At 43.9% G+C, this 26,632-nt stretch overlaps 1 protein-coding gene across 1 annotated transcript in view; it reads right to left on the bottom strand.

Annotated features, from left to right (window-relative positions):
• The window catches only part of LOC126035583 (alpha/beta hydrolase domain-containing protein 17B-like), a 36,862-nt gene extending 18,217 nt beyond the window's left edge, over window positions 1-18,645 (bottom strand). The window contains exon 1 of the mRNA XM_049794228.1: window positions 18,182-18,645. Coding sequence (XP_049650185.1) covers window positions 18,182-18,645 — 464 coding nt within the window. The remainder of the gene's footprint in view (window positions 1-18,181) is intronic.
• Between the last annotated feature and the right edge of the window lie 7,987 nt (window positions 18,646-26,632).

The raw sequence follows: 26,632 nt of genomic DNA, 5'->3' as shown, positions 1-26,632 counted from the left end.
ATTTATAATGATCCAGAAAATGCGCAGTCACCCACAGATCCAGATGAAGTCCAATGCACACAACCCATGTGGCGGAAGTTTCTACAAAGTGCACCACCAACCTATGCCAACTCATTGGCAGTAATGTCCTGGAGAGAAGGCTATGGACAAACGGTGGATGAATTGGCTGTCCAACTCCAGCAATACGAAGGGAGTCTCTCTTCCTCCCTACGGGCCTGTGTCTCAGCTGTAGAGGAGTTGTCCCGAGAGTTCCAGCAATTCAAAGTGGATCTGTCCTCCTCCTCACCTGTACAGGCCCGCATCGCAGTTATTGGGAGTAAGCGTTCCTCTGCCCAAGAGAGAGGAGAGAGAAAGTACACTCGACGGGCTAACCTGTGGTTTTACCTGCGTGACCATGGAGAGGACATGAGGAAGTGGGATGGAAAACCCACTTCATTCTTGGATGCACGGGTACAGGAGTTGCGAGAAAAAGCAACCAGGAAAGAGGATTCTTCTTGGAAAACTGCTGCTCCAGTTTCCTGTGAGCAGTCCCCCAGACGCAGTAGATGGGCTGATCTCATTTCTGATCCCCTTGAAGGGACTTCTGATTTACGTGTGCAGAAAGTGAGTAACGGATATTCTAACCAGGATTAGAGGGGCCCTACCTCCAGCCAGGTGGAGGAAAGGGACAACCGAGTCTACTGGACAGTGTGGATTCGATGGCCTGGCACATCAGACCCACAGGAATATAAGGCTCTAGTGGACACTGGTGCACAATGCACCCTAATTCCATGGAGTTATAAAGGGGCAGAACCCATCTGTATCTCTGGTGTGACAGGGGGATCCCAAGAGCTAACCGTATTGGAAGCTGAAATGAGTCTAACCGGGAATGAGTGGCAGAAACACCCCATTGCGACTGGCCCAGAGGCCCCGTGCATCCTTGGTATAGATTATCTCAGGAGGGGGTATTTCAAGGACCCAAAAGGGTACCGTTGGGCCTTTGGTATAGCTGCATTGGAGACGGAGGAGATTGAACAGCTGTCTACCCTGCCGGGTCTCTCCCAAGACCCTTCGGTTGTGGAGTTGCTGAAGGTTGAAGAACAACAGGTGCCAATTGCTACCACGACGGTGCACTGGCGACAATATCGCACCAACCGAGACTCCCTGATCCCCATCCATAAGCTGATTTGCCAATTGGAGAGCCAAGGAGTGATCAGCAAGACTCGCTCACCCTTTAATAGTCCCATATGGCCCGTGCGGAAATCCAATGGGGAATGGTGACTAACAGTAGATTATCGTGGGCTGAATGAAGTCACGCCACCGCTGAGCGCTGCTGTGCCAGATATGTTAGAGCTTCAATATGAACTGGAATCAAAGGCAGCTAAGTGGTATGCCACAATTGACATTGCTAATGCATTTTTCTCCATTCCTTTGGCAGCAGGGTGCAGGCCTCAGTTTGCTTTCACTTGGAGGGGCATCCAGTACACCTGGAATCGACTGCCCCAGGGGTGGAAACACAGCCCCACCATTTGTCATGGACTGATCCAGGCTGCACTAGAAAAAGGTGAAGCTCCAGAACACCTGCAATATATTGATGACATCATCGTATGGGGCAACATGGCAGAAGAAGTTTTTGAGAAAGGGAAGAAAATAATCCAAATCCTTTTGAAGGCTGGTTTTGCCATAAAAGAAAGTAAGGTCAAGGGACCTGCACAAGAGATCCAGTTCTTAGGAGTAAAATGGCAAGATGGGCGTCGTCAGATCCCTGTGGACGTCATCAACAAAATAGCAGCTATGTCCTCACCGACTAATAAAAAGGAAACACAGGCTTTCTTAGGTGTTGTGGGTTTTTGGAGAATGCATATTCCAAATTACAGTCAAATTGTAAGCCCTCTCTACCAAGTGACCCGGAAGAAGAACGATTTTAAATGGGGGCCTGAGCAACGACAAGCCTTTGAACAGATTAAGCAGGAGATTGTTCACGCAGTAGCTCTTGGGCCAGTCCGGACAGGACAAGATATTAAAAATATGCTCTACACTGCAGCTGGGGAGAATGGCCCTACCTGGAGCCTTTGGCAGAAAGCACCTGGGGAGACCCGTGGCCGACCTCTGGGGTTTTGGAGTCGGGGATATTGAGGATCCGAGGCTCGCTATACTCCAACTGAAAAAGAGATCTTGGCAGCATATGAAGGAGTTCGAGCTGCCTCAGAAGTGGTTGGTACTGAAACACAGCTCTTCTTAGCACCTCGACTGCCAGTGCTGGGCTGGATGTTCAAAGGGAAAGTTTCCTCTACGCATCACGCGACAGACGCCACGTGGAGTAAGTGGATCGCACTGATCACACAGCAAGCTTGCATAGGAAACCCCAGTCGCCCAGGAATGTTAGAAGTGATCACGGACTGGCCAGAAGGCAAAGATTTTGGAATGCCGCCAGAGAAAGAGGTGACACGGGCTGAAGAAGACCCGCTGTATAATAAACTGCCAGAAAATGAGAGGCAATATGCCCTGTTCACTGATGGGTCCTGTCGCATTGTGGGAAAACATCGAAGGTGGAAGGCTGCTGTATGGAGTCCTACACGACTAGTCGCAGAAACTGCTGAAGGAGAAGGTGAATCGAGTCAGTTTGCAGAGGTGAAAGCCATCCAGCTAGCGTTAGACATTGCTGAAAGAGAAAAGTGGCCAGTGCTCTATCTCTATACTGACTCATGGATGGTGGCAAATGCCCTGTGGGGGTGGCTACAGCAATGGAAGAAGGGCAATTGGCAGCACAGAGGTAAACCCATCTGGGCTGCCGCACTGTGGCAAGATATTGCTGTTCGGATAGAGAAGCTAGTGGTGAAAGTATGTCACGTAGATGCTCATGTACCCAAGAGTCGAGCCACTGAAAAACATCAAAACAACCAGCAGACAGATCAGGCAGCCAAGATTGAAGTGTCTCAGGTGGACCTGGACTGGCAACGTAGGGGTGAGCTATTTATGGCTCAGTGGGCCCACGATACCTCAGGCCATCAGGGAAGAGATGCAACATATACATGGGCCCATGATCAAGGGGTGGACTTGACCATGGACACTATCTCACAGGTCATCCATGAATGTGAAACATGTGCTGCAATTAAGCAAGCCAAGCGGCAAAAACCCCTGTCGCATGGAGGGCGATGGCTGAAATATAAACAGTGGGAGGCCTGGCAGATTGACTATATCACACTCCCACGAACACGCCAAGGCAAGTGCCATGTGCTTACAATGGTGGAAGCAACCACTGGGTGGCTGGAAACATACCCTGTGTCCCATGCCACTGCCCAGAACACTATCCTGGGCCTTGAAGAGAAAATTTTATGGCAACACGGCACCCCAGAAAGAATCGAGTCGGACAACGGGACTCACTTCCGAAACAACCTCGTAGACACCTGGGCCAAAGAACATGGCATTGAGTGGGTGTATCACATCCCTTATCACGCACCAGCCTCCAGAAAAATTGAACGGTACAATGGACTGCTGAAAACTACATTGAGAGCGATGGGGGGTGGAACTTTCAAGCATTGGGATACACATTTAACAAAAGCCACCTGGTTAGTTAATACTAGAGGATCCGCCAATCGGGCTGGCCCCGCCCAACCAAGAGTTCCACATACTGTAGAAGGGGATAAAGTCCCTGTAGTGCGCATGAGGAGTATGTTAGGAAAGACAGTCTGGGTTAGTCCTCCCTCAAGCAGAGGCAAACCCATTCAAGGGGTTGTTTTTGCTCAAGGACCTGGGTACACCTGGTGGGTGATGCAGAAGGATGGGGAGGTTCGATGTGTACCTCAGGGAGATTTGATTTTGGGAGAGAATAGCCAGTGAATTGGGCTGTATGATATTTAACTGCTAAATAACCTGCCAATGCATGTCATTGTATCTATAGTGTCTATATGCCATATCAAGGGTATTATTGTGAGAATTATCCAAATGACTACAGGATGGACTTTTGAAACTGAGCCAAGTACAACAGCGATAGAACTTGAACTGGCACCCAGCAATTTCCTCAAGATCAACATCTTCGACCTGCAGACCAAGGGCATGAGTTGCACCAAATGTACTAGCCACAAGTTCCAGAGGCAGCATACAACAGCCCAACATCTCACACCATCTCTCTCTTATCCTGAAGAACTGTTACAACAGATAGAGCCCCAAAATCGATGGACACATTAGAGGGATAGCCCATAGGCTAAAGGAACACCATGTGTGTGTGTGTGCGAGGTCGGGGGGTGGAGTCCATATACTTATATATAAGACAAGGAAAGTTGTAGTGGTTGATTAGGGAAAAAATGTAAGATCTGGGCATGATGTAGATGGTATAGAATAAGGGGTGGATAATGTCCTGGGTTCAGCTGGGATAGAGTTAATTTTTACAGGAACCTGGGAGGTGGGGGCATAGCTGGGGCAGCTGACCTGGACTAGCCAAGGAGCTATTCCATACCATGTGACATCATGCTCAGTATATAAATGGGGAGCGGTCCGGGGGGTGGTCTCTGTTTTCGGTGGGGGAAGTGGCGGAGCGTCGGGTCCTGAGTGGTGAGCAGTTGCACTGTGCATCACTCTTTTTGTATACTTTTTCATTAGTGCCGTTGTTGTTGTTGTAATCTCTTTGTGTTTGGCCCAGTAAACTGCCTTTATCTCAACCCTCGAGGTTCCAGTTTCTTTTTCTTTTCTCTCCTCCGTCTCCTCCCCATCCCACCGGAGGGGGGCGGAGGAGTGAGAGAGCGGCTGCGTGGTCTTTTGTTACCGGCCAGGCTGAAAATATGACAGTTATGTTACTGATTTGTTATTGATTTGTTATTAGTTAGAATTAATGTTACTGATTTGTTATTGATTTGTTATAAGTTAGAATTAATCATATTTGATTTTAATAGGAATATAGAATTATAAGAAATATTTTAGCAAAAACTATATATATCTATTGCATTTAAAACATTTAACAACCAACCAACAGCTGCTGTGAAATCCTATGTATAGCCCTGTACCAAGGCTGGAGGAATTGGTCAAAATCATCTAGTAGGAACATTAAGAACTTAGATAAAAAGCTTAAGTGTTGCGGTGGATCCACAGGGGAAATCACTCACAGACCAATGTGATCAAGTGAAGTCCATTTACTACAACTTTTAGCACAGTTATATACCTTATGTGCTTGTGCACGTGCCTTATACAATACTCTAATTGGTCCAATACCCCGGTTCACGTGACACTATCTTATCCTCTATTGGCTGTGCAAGCTTCTTCACGAGGTGTCCAGCAGTTACTTATCTCATTCTTCGGCATCCAGGAGTTGCTTGTCAGGCTCTTCTGATCTTCCTTTTTCCCAGCGTACAAGGGCACAGCGTCCTTGTCTGCTCCAGCACTTTGTAAACTTATGCTTCGTTCCCACCTAACGGCTGGATTGCTCACATGCCCTTGCCCAGCCAAGAAATCCTCAACAATTCTCCCCTTTTGTTTTTGAGCAATCTAGGCTTGATTAATAACTTGGGATGCCATTTTTTCTTAACAAGCTGAACAAGGTAAAATTATTACAATAGCTAAAATCACAATAACTAGAACAAAGCCCATAATTCTTTGAGCCAACCTGTTACCCTAATGACCCAGACCATGAAGACTATGAGGAAGATGAACCATCCATACATTCTTGTGCCATCTTGCTCCACGAACTCAGCCCAGCAATCGGTAGGTTCCAGCTTTCCGTGGGCGTCCCCACAGAGGCAACGATGGCCTCACTGTACACCAGCCCGATGTTCTTCGGAAAATCCCGGTATTTATACATTTGCAGAGGAACGGGGTTTAGCACACGTGGCCAGCGGGTGCCAAAAGTCTGCCTCGGTTGCAATCTACGACACATGTGCTCGCTGGCCAGGCGCGCTGCACGAGTCATAGCCATCTTGTCTATTGGTTCATGGGCTTTACGATACAGTTGCGATGCACAGAGAATCTTGACCTGTTATGTTAGCCAAGGTGACCTATACATTAGTTTTCGGCTGAGGTAGTATTCATATTGACACATCATCTATGATGCTCCAAATGATGATGGTCGTGCAAATCGAACAGGAGTCCATCGTGGGCCTGTATCTGTGGAAACACAATCAACCTCGTTCCCAGGTTATTAATGGAAATAGACCTTACCCCTGATTTTGGCTTTAACTAACTTTTACATTTACCCCACACTGTCTTCCCGTAATCACACTATGTTTAATCAAATTATGCTTAACACACTTTTTACCTAAAGCAAGTTCTACATACAATAAGGCACGCTGTTCTATGTCCCCTACAAGTGATACTCTATTAGTTGGAATCTGTCGGATCAGCGGCTCCAGCACCCGCCAGTGCCGTGCCAGTTGCCACTGGGACAATTCCGGGTCTAGCATCAGTGCGAAGCCATTGCTTGACCCACTTAGCCGGGATCTCCCAGTAAGTTTTACTTCTGCTGATCCGCACCATTTCCCGGATTCTGGGTCCTTATACATTACCATGATTCCTGTACTTTGTTGCGTCCTTTCTGCCTGTAAAAGAACATGATGCACTACCATTGGTGGGTCTTTGTGATCACCTGTCAATCTAAGATAATTTAGCACAAATAAGGCTTTGGCCAATTGTTCCTCTGGGAGTAAGCCCTGGGTTCCCCCCTTTTGTTTTTGCAGCATGTTCTTTATGGTCTGGTTGGCCCATTCGACAATAGCCTGTCCTGTGGGAAGATGTGGAATACTGGTACCATGGTGAATTCCCCACAAATTACAAAATCGAGCAAATCCTGTAGAACCATAGGCTGGGCCATTGTCTGTCTGAATTTCTTTAGGCACACCCAGCACTGCAAAAGAAGCGTGAAGATGTCATTCAATATGTAAGGCCTTTTCTCCAGTTCGTGCCGTGGCCCACATGGCAGCAGGATAGGTATCAATACACACATGCACAGAACGCTTTGCACCAAACCACATGACATGGGTGACATCCATTTGCCACAACTGCAATGGCAAAAGACCTCATCGGTTAACCCCACAGCCCAAGCCCAGCCCTTCCTTTTGACAATCAGGGCATGCTTTAACGATACCTTGGGCATCAGTAAGTGGTAAGTCAAATTGCTTTGCTAACATCCTAGCGGGTTGGTGCAAGAACGCATGTGATTGCCGTGCTTTGTTGAAAACGATTCCCTGGAGGAGGCTCCCATGGCGCTGCAACCCAGTGGTCAGCTCTGTCATTTCCCCTTTCTCATCTGCACAGTGCGCTCGTACCCAAGAGTTCTACCAGAGGGGCCATATTGTCATTAGTGATACCGCAAAGATTCCACACCCCCTGGATATCTCCCACAAGCTTCTGGACATCATGTAACGTTGAAATTTCTCATGTTATTTGAACCTTCTGAGGTTTAACATTGCTAGCATCTATGTGCCACCCCAAATACTTCCAAGATGCTGCCTTTTGCACCTTTTCAGGAGCGATTATTAATCCGTGATAGCTTAAGATGTCCTGCAATTGAGTTAAAATTTCATCCTGTGGCAAGTTCCTTCCTGTTATCAAAATGTCATCTATATAATGATAAATAATTGACTGAGGAAACTGCTTTCTTACAGGCTTTAATGCCCAGGCCTCATACACCTGATACATCAAGGGGGAATTGCGCATTCCTTGCGTTAACACGACCCAATGGTATCTCTTATAGGGCTCTGCCTTGTTAATCGATGGTACCGAAAAGGCAAACCGTTCAGCGTCATCTGGGTGCAAGGGAATGGTGAAAAAACAATCTTTTAGATCTATAATTGACAAATCCCATTCTTCTGGAAGCATAACTGGAGACGGCAAACCTGGCTGCAGTGCTCCCATACTGTGCATCACCGCATTCATAGCTCTGAGATCATGTAACAGTCTCCATTTCCCACTTTTCTTGGGAATGGTAAATATTGATGTATTCCATGGACTAGTAGAAGGGACAACATGTCCCGCTCTCAACTGGTCCTCAACTAACCCTTGTATTTTTAGCAGCCTTTCAGAATTTAGCAGCTACTGATCAATCCAAACAGGGTCATCTGTTTTCCAGCTAATTTTCAGGATTGGCTACCCCTCAGTGACCGCTCCTAAAAAGGATGGGTCACTAACATTGCCTTCATTTGGCTCAATAAATCACGGCCTATGAGGCCAAACAATTCAGTTGGGGTAGTCATGATATACGGGTGCATCGTAATGTGTTCACCGTCGGGGAACACAAATGGGTAATCGGTAGCTGACTTACTACGTTGGCTTGTGTGCCCCCTATCCCTGCAATACCAAAGTTTGGATTGATCAATGGCCATGATGGAGTCCAAGTGCATCGTGAAATAATCGTAACATCAGCTCCTGTATTGATTGTCATTGGTTTCTTGACGATAACTTCGTCAGACCCTTCCAATTGCACTACCTTTTCTGGTTTACCTTTTGTTATGTCCATGGCAAAGTATACCTGCGGTTTCCCTGTGGAGCCGAATCCACCATATCCACGTTGTACTTCACCTGGGTTCGGAACACACGACCTGAATGGAACTAATTGTGCTATTCTGGTACCTTTAGGAATAGAAACAGGAGGGATTAAAACATGAATCATAAATTTTCACAGTCCCACAATAATCTGCATCACTAAGCCCTGGGACTACCAGAATTCCTTCTAGAGCTGTTGAAGATCGCCCCATTAAAAATGCACTAAGCCCAAACCCCAATGGTCCCTTTATGTTGCTATCCACCAAGTGGACTCCTGCATCCACCAACGTAATGTGTACTGCGGTTTCCACATCCACTCCGGAGCTTCCTGCAGTAGCGGATCTGGTGGTTGCGAGGCTGCCTGAGGGCTGGCAGCCCAAGCCCTTTGCATTTGTGTCAATGCGTGAGGGGCCTTTCCGGTCAGTGTGAATTTTCCCTGCTTCCTGTACTCTTGGTGGTATGGTTATCTTTCTTACACTTGTTGCAGTACTTACTGTTAGCAGTAACTGTACATTCGCTCCTAATGTGACCACGTTTGCCACAGTTAAAACACTTGACCAAGGATGTCTTACTGGCCTTGTTTTTCTTTGTAGCTCCTTGTAGAACTGTGGCAGCATAGGCTACTTTCTGTGAGACCACTGATCAATCCATGTATTTTATCATATCAACGACGTCTGCATTTTTCGGCAAATTACACAATGCTTTGTGTGTCTTTTCAGTAGCATTTTCAAAAGTGAGTATTTTGAACATATTTTCTTTCATGCCCTCGTTCATGTCAGGGTGGTCATAGATTACCCTATGCAGTCTATTAATAAACGGTGCAAATGTTTTGTTATACTCCTGGGTAAAACATGGCTGCGCATATTGTCTGGTATGGTAAGAAAAGCTTGATACGCCAAGATCTGTGATAGATGATGAACCTCAGTGACACATTGTAACTGAGCGTTCCCTGATGTGAAGGGTCCAGTACCCATCAGCATCTGCGTGGTTACTCCCCATAAGGGATCTGTTTGTTGTCGTGGTGTTGCTTGTTCCCTATCACAGAACGTCTCCCACTGCTGGAAAAACACTAACATTTGGGCAGGTGTCAAAACCAACTGTGCTAGCTGTTTAATATCTTGAGGTATCAGCATATCAGCAGAAAAAATGAATTGCAGTATTTGGTGTGTTAACGCAGATTTGATTCCGTACTGACTTACAGCATTCCTTAATCTCTCAATGACCTTCCAGTCAAACGCCTCCCATTTTTTCTGTCCATTTGATGCAATAACTGGGAATGCTTGGAGCATAGTCCCTTCTATAATGGCATCTTTTATTACTCCCCTCCAATGTCTCTGCCTTTCTTCTGCAGCGGCTATTACAAGCGGCTCCGCATCTATCGCGGGCGCGTTTGGTTTCCCCGTCTCTGGTCCCGAGAGGCGGGATGGATGAACGGGCGGTGGCGGGGGCGCGGACGGTTCTGCCCGGGGGCGGGCGGCGGCCGCGGCTGGCGGCGGCCGCTCCACGGCTGGCCGACACGCGCCGCTGCAAACGGGCGGAGGGGGGGGGCGGAGAGGGAGGGGAGGAGGGAGGGGGCGGGAGGGGAGCGGAGGGAGGGGGCGGGGAGAAGGGGGCGGGACGGGGCGGGGGAGGGGGCGGGAGGGGAGGGGCCGAGGGAGGTGCCGGAGGGGGTGGTGAGAAGGGGGAAAGAGGGAGCGGGACTGGTACACAGCCAGAATCTTCATTCTCTTGCCTTCTCGGTTCATCCTTTCGGGAGGGTGAACGTTTCTCCCTCACTTCTGGGTCTCCCGACTGTACTGTCATTTTTTGTATTTCGTTCACCACCTTCCCTTAGGAGCTCTTCCGACTGTACTGTCAGTTTTTGTAATTGGTTCACCACCTCCCTTAGCTCTTCCATCGCACTACCCGATGGAGATGGTTTCCTCACCCCCGCAATCTGTTTATCCGCATTAGTCACCCCCGAGTCTGTCGGGTTCGGATCTGTCGGGTGACAATCGGGCCCCTCTAATTCCCCTGTTTCTTGCGGAGTAACAGACAGGGGAATTTTTTCGGCGCCAACGGCCTGGCTGGGTATAGGCAAAGGCTGCGTCTGTGCAGGCGTCTCAGCGTTAATGGAAATGGATGTCGGGGGGGTGGAGATAGTTGTGTAGAGAATGTCCCCCCAACTCCAGTGGGGTAGGCTGACGCGGCAGCCGTGGAGGCAGCAGAGGGGGCAACCGCCTCGCGGGCAGTGGCGGCTACCTCCCGGTCCGCCCTCATTGCCTCCAGCATGTCTCAAATTACTTTCCAGAGCGCTGTGTATTTTTTCATCTCCTTTACCTTACCCCCCTTGCAGTTAGGAGCATCCCACAGTGCCTTGCCTCTATTATCCCAGGTCACTTCTTCAAATGTGACATTTACATTCGGGATAAGTTCTTTCTCCCAGGCCCATAAAAGTAACCCCTTTAACACAGAATTAACGAATTTCAGTCCTCTCTGAGAGAGAAAATAACGAAGGAGCTTTAGGACTGCTTCCTGCCTTTTGTCCAACCCCATCTCCTTCTCCGACCACTCACCTAATCAGGGTGAGATTCAAGCTTCTGCGCGTCTCCTCATTTTCCCAGCTCAGGGCGAGATTCAAACTTAGGCGCATCCCAGCTCAGCTGAAGCTCATGTCGTGCTTCCCAGCTTAGCTGAAGCTCATGCCATCTTGCCGGGGCAGCAGGAACACTCTCGGCCGGCTCCTCCACTTCCTCGTCGATTCAGCTGCACCAGAAATTCCCATAGAGACGATAAAGTGCTGACCTGAGGGTTCCTGTTCAGGCGCCAAATGTTGCGGAGGATCCACAGGGGAAATCACGCACAGACCAATGTGATCAAGTGAAGTCCATTTACTACAACTTTTAGCACAGTTATATACCTTATGTGCTTGTGCACGCACCTTATACAATACTCTAATTGGTCGAATACCCCGGTTCACGCGACACTATCTTATCCTCTATTGGCTGTGCAAGCTTCTTCACGAGATGTCCAGCAGTTACTTATCTCATTCTTCGGCATCCAGGAGTTGCTTGTCAGGCTCTTCTTATCTTCCTTTTTCCCAGCGTACAAGGGCACAGTGTCCTTGTCTGCTCCAGCACTTTGTAAACTTATGCTTCGTTCCCAGCTAAAGGCTCAATTGCTCACATGCCCTCGCCCAGCCAAGACATTCTCAACACTTAAGATTTAAGATAATTTGGATATAGTGTTTATTTGTAGGAGTATATTATAACCTAGAAGAATGTATAAGATGTTAGAATTTCAAATTAATGGAAACTGAGAAGAGTCGAATGAAGCAACTTGTAGTTATCTGCCAAGAAACAGTTAGTTACCTGCCAAGGGCCAAACTGCACAGAATCACCTAAAGAAGGTCAAGAAGTGGACAAATGAGGAAGACTATGAAAGACCACCAGAGGACTCTAGAAGACCACCGGAGACCTTCAATGCGCTTGCTAAAGGACATTTACATATGATAATAACTTCCCAGAAATCTAATAAATATGCATAACATTTCTCGGAAATCTAATGAATATGTATGAATAAGTTCAATATAAGGTGTATGATTTTGGTGTTCAGGTGTGCGTGGTTGGTGAGAGGACTCACCCGCGCACCCGGCCGTCAATAAAGAAGTGTCTGCTTATCTACACTATATAGGTGTTGATAAGTTCTTTATTCCGAGTTTTTCGGCAACAGTTATACTAACTAAAACATGCAAACCTTGTCTCAGTCTACTTGGTCAAGATAAACTGCCGAATTGAGGTTGTTTGTGCCAAGTTCCCTTTATCGTAGAATACACACCTGTGTTCTTCTAATTGGCATCTTTCTTTGTCTTCTTGTTTATTCTGTTCAAGGCCTCCTAAAGGCATCTGGAATGCTCTTGTGACCGTTAGCTGTAGGGTTCAGTTATATGGAAGTTAGTTATTGGACCTGAAAATAGCTCATGGTCACAAGATTGTTCCAGGCGCCTTTAGAAGGCCTTGAACAGAATAAATATGAAGATAGAAGAAGATCCCAATTAGGAAAACACAGGTGCACATTCCACGATAAAGGGAACTTGGCACAAACAACCTCAATTCAGGGGCTTATCTTGACCAATTGGACTAAGACAAGTCTTGTATGCTCTAATTAACACAACCAATTATGTCTTATGCTTGTGCGCGTGGACAGTACCGATGTAACCAATCACCGCTTATGCTTGTGCGTGTGGACACCAAGTGCTTGCATGTAGTAGCCAATCAAAGTCTCTCAACAACTTAGAGAATTGTATAAAAATGATTAGCTAAGCTCAATAAACTGGCGACTTTAATCATCACATTGGTGTTCCGTCATCCGGGCCCCGCACGGATTAATCCCTAAACCCTACAGTTAGCTAAATATGTGTCCACGGGGTAGCAACTAGTTTTCTGTTCCTTTGTCTTGGCCATCTTCAGGATCAAACAAGAAAGGACATGCCACTGTGTCCTGGTTTCAGCTGGGATAGAGTTAACTGTCTTCCTAGTAGCTGGTACAGTGCTATGTGTGAATGGTGATAACACTGATGTTTTCAGTTGTTGCTCAGTAGTGTTTAGATTATAGTCAAGGATTTTTCAGCTCCTCATGCCCAGCCAGCGAGAAAGCTGAAGGGGCACAAGAAGTTGGCACAGGACACAAACAGGGCACCTGACCCAAACTGGCCAACGGTGTATTCCATACCATGAGACGTCCCATCTAGTATAGGAACTGGGAAGTGGGGGCAGGGAATTGCCGCTCGGGGACTAGCTGGGTGTCGATCAGCAGGTGGTGAGCAATTGCCCTGCGCATCATTTGTACATTCCAATCCTTTTATTACTACTGTTGTCATTTTATTAGTGTTATCATTATTAGTTTCTTCTTTTCTGTTCTATTAAACCGTTCTTATCTCAACCCAGGAGTTTTACTTCTTTTTTCCCGATTTTCTCCCCTGTCCCACTGGATGGGGGGGGGAGTGAGTGAGCAGCTGTGTGGTGCTTAGTTGCTAGCTGGGGTTAAACCACAACACACTGGTAGGGTGAAGGAAGTAGCAAGCCAATATACCATTTTAACTGTACCATCAGACCACTCCCTAGTATCAGCATCCAAGCTAACACAGTGCCACTGATAAAGCTAGTATCCTCTTCTATGAGCTTATATACATTGATTAGATATAGATGGTTTCTTGTAATGGAGGCAACCCTGAATGTTCCTGCCTGAGTTTTCAGCTTCTGGCAGGAGAAAAAAAAAAAAAAGACAACCCCCCCCCCCCCCCCCATAGTCCATACATGTACTAATCAACAAACTGCATCTCAGCCTCTCACACTAGTTTGGCCTTTTCTAAACTTTACAAAGGTACTGGTACATTTGGTTTATTGGCAAGATTTCTCTTCATGTTAAATTGAGACTGCTTTTCCCTGTAAGGGTATGTGGAAGGTGAGAGCCTCTGCTTCATTGAGGCTATCTAATCAAGGACCTTTTCAGTGCAAAAGGGTAAAATAAGTAAAGGGGGAAGGCATAAACAAGAACATAAAGACACAAAGCTGGTAGACAAGGGATAATGGAGACAATGCCAAAGACCAAAAGTCTCCAGTTACTAATTAATGGGCCATTAAACTCCAGGCACAGCTTTTGAGGACACCTAGATTTTGTAACTGATAAGTGGGAAACAAGAAGACTTGGAATATTTGAGGGGGGGCAGTGGAATTATGCCAACTGATGAGAGAACGTGCAGGGGAAGGGAATCTGGGAGGAACAGACAGAAAAGGGTATAAAAGAGGCCAGTTGGGTGTAAAATGGGGCTGGTCAGTATGCTTGTCTGACTGAGCCCTGCACCTGATCACTGCAGTCTGTCCTATCTTCTTAAAACTTTTCTTAACTGCAAGGACTAAGTGTCAGCTACTGGTGAGACCAGTGTGAGCATATATGGGGTCAGGAACTTGTGTCAGACCAGGGGTGTAAGTATCCCTGGGCCTGCAGTGTCAGCAACTGGAGCAAGTAGAAGTCTCAGTGCCAGCCACTGGAATGAGTAAGAGTCTTGGCCACCAGCCACTGGGGTGGGAATGGCATGTGTCCTGAGAACCAGCTGCTACTAGGAAGGAACAGGGTGAATGAAGCAAGTATAGGGCTCAGCATCAGCAACTGGAGCAGAGCTTTAGGTCACAAGCCCATGTACCTGGGCAGGGGGGAAGTGATTGCATCTTCCCTCAACCTGGTGTCCATCTGCAATTCACTAGAGAACTTAAAGCTGGACTAGCCTGCAAGTAGTAAGCCCCAGGTCCAGGTAGGGATATCAGACAGGCAGAGGGTCCATGCTGGTATTCAAGGGGATCTGCAAGTACATGAATTCATGCATCTGTTGGCTAGCAAGCATCAAGCTGGACTATCTGGCAAATAGGAGACCTGTGAAGCAAGTAAGAGGGCCCAGGATCCAGGCAGGGTCCACAGTAAGCAACAGTGACAAGGTTGTTTGGCTTCCTAAAGTTAGATCTAGGTCATAAGGCAACTCTGGCAAGCTTTCAGGTATCTGTTTGAGCACCCCTCACCCTGCATTTGCCTGGGGCTGATTAAACATCTTCCTTGCTAGGATGTCAAAGGCCTTCACAGACTAGGGCAGCAGAAGACGGGTATGTCCCAGAATGACTACTGGCATTTCAGCATTTCATAGCTGTGACAGTCAAAAAGAACGTCCTCACTTGCAGCTTTTATATAGTCCCACATGCATGAATATGGGAACACTGTGCACCTTTCCCAAACATGACGACAATGAATTATCTTGTCATCTTCCAGAGTCAGCATCCACATAGCTAAGTACTGCTTCCTATTAAAATACTTGAAGCAGGTGAAAAATGGGGATAACTCAGAAGCTGCATCTGTTTTTTTTCCTTTTCTGATCTGCTGCCTCACAAATTAAAGCAGCCTCCAGCACAAGGGCTACAAGTTAACTTGCAAGAATCACATGGGGGGGTGTGTGTGGGGGGATATTTATACTCACGTGCCCTTTGCACTCAAGGCTGTGAAAAGAAGAGATATTAATGTTTTACCTGTATATGTTCAGGAAGCATTTGGCCACCAAATTAGCTTTTGATATACATCTACATGAATGACAATATTCACATACTGTTACTATAGCCACTTTTAAGAAAACAGTGTTGTACTAACCTCACCATCCCCCTGAATATTAGTTCACAGACTATTTCATCTCAGGTCTTCAGTCCCCAGTGGAAAGTTGTGTCAATTTACAAAAGGCCATCAGGATTGTCCTTCCAAAATACCACATAAAACAGTAACACATCTCCACCACAAGCAGCTGTGTTGACTGTAAAATGAAATCCACATCAGTATTTCAATTGCCCAGAAACACCTTTTAATGCTTGGTCCTATGATCCCATTTCTCACAAAAGGGAACGTAGAGAGCTGTGGATGGCTGTGATCAACCTCCCACAGTAATAATTTCTCTGTCCCTTTCTTTGTCCCATCACATAACCTGGGAGACATGATTTGAAAGCCTAGGAGCCCTCCTCTTCTCTCATCCCATTAACATGAATTTCAAAGGAGTTACAACTATATTTATGTCCATCCAGCAAACAATCCACAGATTTGTTTTTGTAGAACACTGACATCATAAATGTTGATTATGTAATCATTGTAATACTGACAAAACAGGCTATGCTAGAAAAAGGAATCAATATTGCAGCAAATGCTCAAAGGCTGTATTTTGGTCCACATATTAATCAAGTATTTAAACACAGCTGAGCACTGTGTTTCAGGGCTCAAGAGAATACCATGGACTGGTAACCAAACTATAGGAGCCAGTATACCTAAAGTCATGTGCTAGATTTGTCCCCTCTCCATTCAATATTCAGATACAAAGACAAGACCAGGTCTACCAGTTGGAAAGTTGCTGAAAGTAGCACAGGGGAAACTAGTAGTACCAACCACTTTTTAATTAATGAAAAAACCCTTAAGTTTGTGTTTGCAAAATCCACAAACTGGGCAGAACAATCCAAGCTTTGTACACCCTATTACATATTTCTAAAGATGTTTTTGACACAAAACCAAATGCAGGCAATAGATGTGCTTGAGGTGAAATCATTCCTGAATTGGAAAGGGAAAAGCAAATATACGGAGCATGTATTTAGAGTCCGTCTCCCCCAAAGGCTCTTCAGAAAAGGGTATATTCCAATGGAATGTATTAAGAGCATATTCAGATGGGATATTATTCTGATCAATAATCTTATTTGATTGGGGAAGATATAGCATGGGTTGTTGAAATAGAGAGGAGAGAATTCAACTTGCAATCACATTTCCTTTAATGTTTTCAATCAGATGTTATTTGCAGGGGGATATGATAATTACTAATTAGTTCATATAACAGAGCCTGATATATAACTGATATAAACAAGCAATTAAGCTTCATCATCTACTTTGCTTCTGTTTTGCTGATACATATAAACAATTGATTGTTGTCCACATTGACCAAAAACATAACATTGTTTGCAGCCAATGTTACTGGGTCTTTCATCAGGTAGCTATCTTCCAGATAACCTGTCAACTACAGACCACAGTCACCAATGCACCTGTTGTAGCTCTTTGTTTACAGAACAGATGTCTAGTTATATCCCAACTTTCTACTATCATCAAGAGAAATGCCAAAACTAGCCTAACTACACAGAACAAGTGTTTTAGAATAATATCTGAGGTTGAATACCTGCCCCCTCTGGTTGTATGAGGTTTAATATATGATTAAAATATATGCTGCTTTAAAAAGGAAGCATCAAGCCCTTGTTATAATGTAATAAAAATTCAAGACAATGTGTGCACTTAAAACCCAGAAAAGGGATAGACCCCTCCAAAGTAACAGAGAAATGGTTAAAATTACATGGAACAAATCCAAAATTCACTGTGACAACCAGGCCCCAAGATTTGCACAATCTCTACACATACCTCTACGTTAAGTCACATCCCTGATATTAATAAATACTCAAGTTGTGATGATCCAACCATAATAAGCTGTACAATATTAAAATTCAGTTTTTCCACAGCTTTTCTATTACTAAATATGCAATATGATGGTAATTTTGTGAATATCTATTGTTATGGTCACATAGTATTTTCAAAAATAATCTTTTCATAGTTTGGGCATTTGTAGAACAATTTTGGTTTTAAATGGAATAAGCCATGGTGAAAAAAATGCTCTCAAATTTAAGAAGTCTGTGTTCAGCACTGTATTTATTTGGTGCTGATAACACACCAATGTTTTGGCTATAGCTGAACAGTGCTTGTGCAATGTCAAGGCCTTCTCAGTTTCTCACTCTGCTGCTGCCCTCCCCCCCAGTGAATAGATTGGGGGGGTGAGCAAGAGGTTGAGAGGGGACAAGCCCAGAACAGCTGACCCAAATTGACCAAAAGATCAGTCAATGGCATATGACATCACACTCAGCAATAAAACTGGAGATTAGCCTTTCTGAGGTAGCTGTTGCTTGGAGACTGGCTGGGCATCAGTCTGCCTGTGGGAGGTGGTGATTGCCTTTGCATCACTTGCGTTCCCCCTCCCTTCACTTATTAAACTTTTATCTCAACCCATGAGTTTTTCTTCACTTTTGCTCTTCCAATTCTCTCCCCCATCCTGCTGGGGAATGGGAGCGAGCAAGCAGCTCGCACTGGTGGGTGCTTAGCTGCTGGCCAGGGTCACCTACCACAAAAATAAAAACAGCCACAGATGTCTTACCTTATTCTAAGAGCCACCCAAGCAGCATCAATGTCAGCATACAGATTCTTCTCTGTTGGCTTCCCAGAACTTGCACGATATCCAGAATAATCATATAAGACTATGTTGCAATTAATCCGTGAACCCAGTCCTATATAAAAGCTGCTCATCTGACCTAGGTCAACAGCATTTCCATGTGAGAAGAGCAAAGTATTTTTGGCATTAAGCGAGCAACGCACAAACATACAGGCAATCCTGTTACCTTTGCTTGTTCTAGTCACGAACCACTCGATGGCATCTTTTTCTCTAGAATACTGCCAGTCTGCTCGCTCTGAGAGATGTAGAGTCCAGCAACTACCACTCACATCACAAATCAGTGTGTACGTAGGATCAGGAGGTAAGAATGCCAGTTTGGAAGCAATTTTCCCTGGGCATGGTGGACAACAGAACAGGCAACACAGTTCACTAAAGGAAAGATTATTCATCTTATAGTCTGAAATAGGAAGAAAGAATGATATCAGTTTCTAGTTAAAATCTGATATTAAAAAAGCCTTCATCTCTCCAGTAAATAAGCAATTTCCATGAAAACATTTAACAAAATGTATTTAAACATATAAGCAAATTTCTATATAATAGTTTATTTGATATTAACTGCTTTAAAATAAGCATGCTATAAAAACAGTGATAACTACAGCCCTGCCAGATGTTAAAGCTAAAAACCCAAACCACACTACAAACCAAAACAAAAAAAATTTACCCAGAACAATAACAAGCATGAGTTTTGGAGTTTCTTTTGAGGAAATAAAGTCCCTCCCCTTAAGGCAATAACAGAAGCATTCACCTCCTTGACAAATATACATGTCAAAGAACAATTAGAATATGTTATAGCATTTGCAGGGTAATAAGGCAATGAAGAGATCTGCAGCAAAAAACCAAACCAAACAAAAAAAAAAAACCCCTGCTACAATGTTTCCCAACTATAGAGAAAGTATGGCCAAGCATAAGTTATGGGCCCCTGCAAACACTATGAGCAGTAGGAAAGGTGCATGAAGGTCAAGACTTTTAAGAAGCAAAATGAGATGATTTACTGGCCTACAGAGCACTATAGGCCTTCAGTGCACTGAAATCCAGACATAAACTCTTCCCACACTGGCTGACATGAGTCTTTTCAAGCCCTCCAGAAATTAACCAAGGTTTCCTGTCTTGCAAGTAGGAATTGGGATTATGTTGATATTATTCTTTTTAATGATAAAACTATTTTTATGCTATGCTTTAACAAAAACATCCCAAACCCAAATGCTCTAATGCAGATATTCTGCAAATCAATATAAGCCACGCTACCTATTCAAACCATTGGTTAATAGAGTGGGGAAGAAAAAACAAAACAATAACTGCACATACACCCAAAGCAAGCTAGGTAAAGATACAGCTGCCTTGACAAACAGGTACTTTGTCCTCTTAATTTACAACAGGGGTGGGGTGCAGGGCAATCTCCTTTGTCAACAATATTCCCCCCCCCCCCCCGCCCAGAGAGGAGGGGTGATGAAATCTGCCAAGACCCATGCTAGCCACACCAGCGCAGCTAAAATAAGCATTTACACTACTTTAATGATGCTAAGGTGTGTCAACTTATACATTTCCATCCCAACTCTATCCACAGGTCTCAAGTTCAGTTCTTATCAGATCATGGAAACAGAAACACTCTTATAGTTTCACGCACCACCTTCAATGCTAGATTCAAGTTTACAGTCAGGAACAAAACAAGCTAACTTCTGATGTCCACAGTCCCATGCTGTTTTAGAAATACCTATGTGATCCAACAACAACAAAAATCTTATTTCTAACTATATGTGGTGGGTTAACCTGGAGCACCTCCTCCCCCTCCTTCACCGATCTTGGTATCTGCAGAATTGTTTTTCTCACATTTTTTCCCCTTGCTCTTCTCTCTCACAACTGCTGCACAGGGGGGTTGATTTTGGTTTTTTGTTTGGGTTTTTTTTTACCCTTTCTTAAATGCATTATCACAGAGGCACCACCAGCTTTGCTGATCAGCTTTGGCCAGCAGTGGGTCTGTTTTGGAGCTGTCTGGAACTGGCTCTGTCCAACCTGGGGGCAGCCCCTTACCTCTTTTTACAGGGGCCACCCCTGCAGCCTCCCCATTATCAAAGCTTTGCCACATAAACCCAATACACTGTAACTGTAACACTTGACAATATTGAGAACTGATCTCAAAGTCAATCCTCTAACTTGTAGAGAAGCATAATTTTCATGCCTGCATGCATTTCTTTCTCTCTTTTTTTTTTTTAAAAAAAAAAGCTCCATAGGGCACTGTTGCAGGAACTGTTGAATACAGATCACAGAACAGTTAACCTCATTTTGGATGTATGAGTAGTCTCTTTCCTATGGTAGGGTATGGACATATGTCACATTAATAAAGTATCTTGTAGAGCAGTAAACACAAGCAACACAAGACAGCCTGATAAACATGAGGATTTTTAGAATACTACTGCTCTTCATAGTTCACAGAGTATTTTTGCTGAGACTGCTACAGCCAAGTGCTTTCATCCAAGGTCTCTAGCTTTCTTCAAAACAGAGGGAAGCCACAGATTCTTAGATATGGGTAGCCAACACTACCAATTTAGAGGAGATAGCAGTAAAAGAGTAAATTATCTCTTGAATGATAGATCCTGAATAAAAATGACTATATTTCTGCTAGCTAAAGAAACAACAGCCTCCACACAAGTAGACACTCAAATTTGTAATGGCTCATCTTTTCCCTATCAGGTGAGACTATCTGACATTAAACTTGACCTTAATTTGCAGTGGAAGAGGTCTATTGAAAAGGACCAGGGATTTGCAAAAGGCTTAGACTGTCTTATGCACGAGAAAAGCTACACAGAAAGCGAGGTACAAATAGCCCGTTATGCCCAGGAACAACAGGCTGCCTTTCATGCCAGCAATAGGACAGTAGCTACAGAATTTCTTAGTTCTTTCTGACAAGTGCACTGAGAAGCAAATAACAGTTTTCACTATAACTATTGTGATAAATGAATTTAGTCTCAAACAGGATTCCAATCAAAGTTTACAATTTATTAAATTAATAAAGGCAAGCAAACAGTGCTGGGCACGGCGGGAGCCTCTGCTCTACCAAGATGCGTGCTGTGAAAAACAACCCAGCTTCTTTTATAGTCTAACATTAGTTACATATTCATACTAGGTGTGTTCTTCTAAAAGACTCTCCACCTCCAGGTTGTGCAGGTGCATTAGTTCTCCTAGAAACTTCTCGAACTCTCCTCATTGGCTGAGGGGTCTTCTATACAATGTATCTCCGACCAGGCTCCCCACTGCCTGGGCCAGACAGCAGACATCCTGTGCAACAGCCGACACCCTGCACAACACTAGCTGCGATCACCAGAACCCAAACAAGTTCACAACAGACACCTCCCCCTCAACAAATGCATACAACAAATTGCCCATACACTGTCATTTCAATACACCCTCTATTTATACACACCTTCTATTTATACATACTAAAGATCACCCCGTTCATAACCTCGCTTAATACTATGATAAATGCCTCAGTTCTCCCCTAGGATCTCTTGTTTAACACTGTGCAGTTAACAACAAAACCAGTTTTGGGATGGCAAAAAAGAACTATATACATATCATCTGTCTCCTCCCGGCCTGCGGTTATACGAGGACCAACAAAATGGTTACAGATTACATATACAGTGAGGGTCACATTTTATTATGCGGTCCTAGCATTGTTTATATTGACACGAATCAGATGAACACATTTCACACTATCAACAACCCAACAGCACTGCAAATATGATTTCACAAAAAAAAAAAAAATATATTTGTCATAATAGTTTCAGAAGACTGGAATCTGGTCTATGGAATTCACACACAGGGTAGTACTACAGTGAACATTTCAAGCAACACTAGGCTGTTAACTAAAATCAGCTGCAGTGGGCACAGTACCCCAAGACAGCTTAAATCTGCTAAAAATGGGGGTTTGCCACATACGGCAAATAACTTCCTATGCTGATGAATATAGCTAAAGTACTATTTCTCTCCTATACTAGACTGTAATGCAAATTTAATGTAACATCCACTTAATCCAATAGAAACTATCTCTATTGAATCTAAAGATTCTGATTCCAGAGGTATTCTCCATCTATTAAGATACAAAGAGGGGGGAAAAAAAATGGGGGGGAGGGGGGAGAGAGAGAGAGGAGAAAAACTACACAGAAAAACCACAGTCACAAGTACACCTTCATTTAGCATTGCCCAGCCTTGGCAAAAGCAGTTCAAATATTCTCATTTTGAGATCAGTCTTAAAAGACCAATAATTTCATTAAGTCTAAAATATAGTTTATGGAACATGAACAAAGTATCATAAATGAACTTGTGTTAAAAATCACTCTAATAACAAACAGGGTCAATGAATGCTTTACCTGAACTGTTACTAAAACTGGGAGGAAAAGAACACCCACCACAAATTACCTTAAGGAGACAGATCCACAGGTACAGATGAACGGTTTTAACTCATCTATTCAAAATGTATGTTAGAGAAAGACTCCCATTATCATCTAAAACCTTTTCAGCATTTACGATGCAAATCTCTGCCCTCATTACAGTAACATCTTCAGATATAGAGATCAACACATCACAAAAACATACCTATTTCACTACTTCTGTTTGTTAATTCAGTACTAATCAAGAAGCCAGTTCTGTTCTGCAAATACAGTTCTGGAAGTTGGTAAAGTTACTAACAGCAAAAACAAAAAAGTATACTAAGAAATGTATATAACCCTTAAAAATGATACACAGCTTTGCACACACACACACATATATATAAAATAAATAAAATTCTGTTCAAGAAACTTAAATGCATAAAACTTACTATTGTACCAAGACAGGCAAAGAAACAAAACAGACCCAAGTGGCATTACCCAGCCTTTGTGACTGTTGTGATTTAGCCCCAGCCAGCAGCTAAGCACCACACAGCTACTCACTCATTTCCCCCACAGTGGGATGGGGGAGAGAATTGGAAGGGTAAAAGGGTGAAAACTCATGGGTTGAGATAGAGACAGCTTAATAGGGAAAGCAAAAGCCACGTGCATAAGCAAAGCAAAATAAGGAATTCATTCACTACTTCCCACCAGCAAGCAGGTGTTTAGACATCTTCAGGAAAGCAGGGCTTCATCAAGCATGACAGTTACTCAGGAAGACAAATGCCATAACTCCAAATGTCCTCCCTTCTTCCCTGTAGCATTTATTGCTGAGCATGATGTCACATAGTATGGAATATCCATTTGGTCAGTTGGGGTCAGCTGTCCCAGTTGTGTCCCCTCCCAACTTCTTGGGCACCCCCAGCCTACTCACTGATCAGGCAGTCTGAGAAGCAAAAGAGGTCTTGACACTGTGCAAGTGCTGTTCAGCAATAACTGACGCATCCCTGTGTTATCAACACTGTTTTCAGCACAAATCCAAAACATAGCACCATACAAGCTACTATGAAGAAAGTTAACTCTATCCCAGCCAAAACCAGTACAGCAGGATAAGTTTTTAAAAGGAAAGCAGTCACTTTATCAAACTTATGTCTAACTCTCATATGAATAAAAAAAGTAACATAGAGAATGACAAAATTAAAAGTGCCTACAGGCAGTAGGTTTAGTCCACTCTTTAGCAATTAACCTTTTCATTAAAGCTGATAGAAGAGGGAGGGAAACAAACAAACAAACAAACAAAACCTGTCTAATCAGAAATACCTCAAATAGTTATCTTGGGATTCCTATGATAACACAAATGTTGTTCTTTCATATAAGAAATCATTCCTGTCCTCTTTCCTCTGCAAGCCATAACAAGAGTGGCTCCCATTATTTATGTCACCAAGTACTTCACTCCATATTAGCAGCTTAGCCTCAGAAGCCTAACCCTTGCAAACACTTATCTAGAACAAAGTTAAACTTGTAAACACAGCTGTCAATTTGTAAATCTTTGGTGTTGCTCTAACTGTGCAACAGGCAAGATATTAACATTGTTGAGGGGTTTTTTTTGGATAATAATTTTTCATTATATACTGCTGAAGTAAGAAACTCTAACAGTTTCCCCTGACCCTTTCATTGAGCACAATTCAATGAACGCTCGAGTTCACTACTGAAACACTCATAGTCATTTCAACATCTGCATTATATTATCATGGAACAGAAAGGCATAAACATTTTCCAACTAGTCTAACAGTTAAAGAACCAAAACATGCAGAACAAACAAAAAAATAAGTGTCCAACCAAATATTATATAAAAGGGTTCAACTAAGAATTTAAAAAGAACACACAGTAGATATGGAAAAGAACACAGATGAAGTGTATTTAATAACAAAAAAACCATACCCAGAAATACTGTGAAGTAACTCTAACCTTGCAAGTATGTCTCAAAGAGCAAAACAACCCACAAAGACTGACTAGCCTGATATGACCAAAATTTCATTTTGGAATCATCAGATTTTAAAAGAAAAGCTATACATATATATATATATTTACTAGTCTCACAAATTCTAACAATATTAGAAAACCTAACTTGGTTTTATGCTAATACAGAAACATTCTTAATTGTATCACGATCTCTTTTGCTGGTTACTTTGTATATTTCAAAACAGACATTATGTCACACTTGAAAGTGGAAAGGGAACACAGAAAATAGATTGCAAAAATCTAGCCATTCCTTCTCACAAAAAAAAAAAAAATCAACCCACCAAACCCCCCAAAAACCTACCCCCAAACCCCCACTCCCCCAAAAAAACAAACTCACCAAAACCAAAGAAAAACCTTCATAAAATCCCAGATTGACAAATGTGGGATTATGTTCGATTACATAATGTTCTGTATGTTCCAGGAAAAACACTGCACTACAGAACTGCCCTGCTAAAACAATCTGCACATTGACAGACACTTAAGCCCCTTATTGTATTTCAGAGGCATCAGCCTGGTGCTTCACTGTACCAGTGTATCAATAATGAAAAGCTATGCTTTTAAAACTAGTCTGTGTTCAAGCAGCTCTATTTTAGCTTCTGCAGTCATGCTTCGATAATCACCTTTTGGCCAAATACTTTTAAACTATGCATTCCAATGCAATTTTAAGGCACACATCACCCCACCATCAATAGCCAAAGTTGAAGAAATTAATTTAAGTAAGGCTGGACAAACTGAAAGCTCTTCAAGTGTCTGTATTTAATAAGGGCCTCATGGAAGGCTCAGCACCTACCCTGGCCTTTCCTCCTGGGCCTGCTCAACAGTTATCGGGGGTGGGTATCTCCCCTCACCTGCCCTGTGATGGAGAAGGTGCAGGAAGGGGGCACATAAAAAAAGTGAGAAAAGAAATAAATGGTCAGAGCTGCCAAGTGATATAGAGAAGGAAATACTAACTGCTTAATGATTGTCTCTCTGTAACTTAACATACCAAAGACTGGTGTTTGTCAAGGATTAAGCCTGTCTGAGACTGGTACTTGGGAGTGATGAGCAAGAAGGAACCATGAACAATCACAAAACTTAATTAAATGTTTGATGAACTTACAATCTTGTTGAGAAGGCACAAGTAGAGGCCTTGCTTGAATAGATAGGGCCAGAAAAGATAAGAACTCCTGCCTTTGTTTTCGTCCTTGTAGATAATTTAGCTTAAACTAACCATATGATTCTACACCACTAATTAAAACTTAGATAATAAGAACACTAACAAACACTGATGTACCAAAACAAGTAAAAGACCATACTGCGCAGAATCACCTGAGGAGGGTCAAATAGTGGACAAGTGAGGAAGACTATGAAAGACCACCAGAGGACTCCTGAAGACCACCAGAGACCTTCAATGCGCCTGTGTAAAGGACATTTGCATATGCTAATAGTTTCCCGGGAAACTAATGAATATGTATAACATTTCTCGGAAATCTAGTGAATATGTATGTAGAGCATGTACTTAACCTGCACAATTAGACCCGATGGTGTGCACGACAGGTGAAGCGATCCCCCGTGCATCCAGCGCTGCCAATAAAGAATACCTACTTAACAGTTAATCAAACTATTGAGTTAATTTCTTTGAATCACAAGAAACTAACTCACCTCCACAACTTGAAAGCGGATCCACGAACCGCAACTGGCGGCGTTGCTGGTCCCACAACCTCCACTGCACTAAGGCGCCGCTGAAAGAGCCTCGCAACCACCTCCAGCAGGTGGTGGGGAAGAAAGGGAAAGGGGAGCTCACCAGCGCGCGTACACCACGAGAGCGGTAGAAGAACCCGTACCTACACCTGATGCTCGTTCGATAGCGCGCAACCACCTCCATCTCCCTCGCTGAGCGACAGGCAGAGCGCACACGGCCCCGCACTTTCCCCAGCAGCCACCGCTTGAACACCTAGACCGACGGAGGAATTGATTGTGCTGAGTAATGGCATGACCCCAACCAACACCTGCA

The sequence above is a fragment of the Accipiter gentilis genome, chromosome W (genome assembly GCF_929443795.1).
Source record: "Accipiter gentilis chromosome W, bAccGen1.1, whole genome shotgun sequence".
In the NCBI taxonomy this organism is placed as follows: Eukaryota; Metazoa; Chordata; class Aves; order Accipitriformes; family Accipitridae; genus Astur; species Astur gentilis.
Note: the sequence above shows the minus strand (reverse complement) of the source record. Positions and strands in the feature narration are given on the sequence as shown.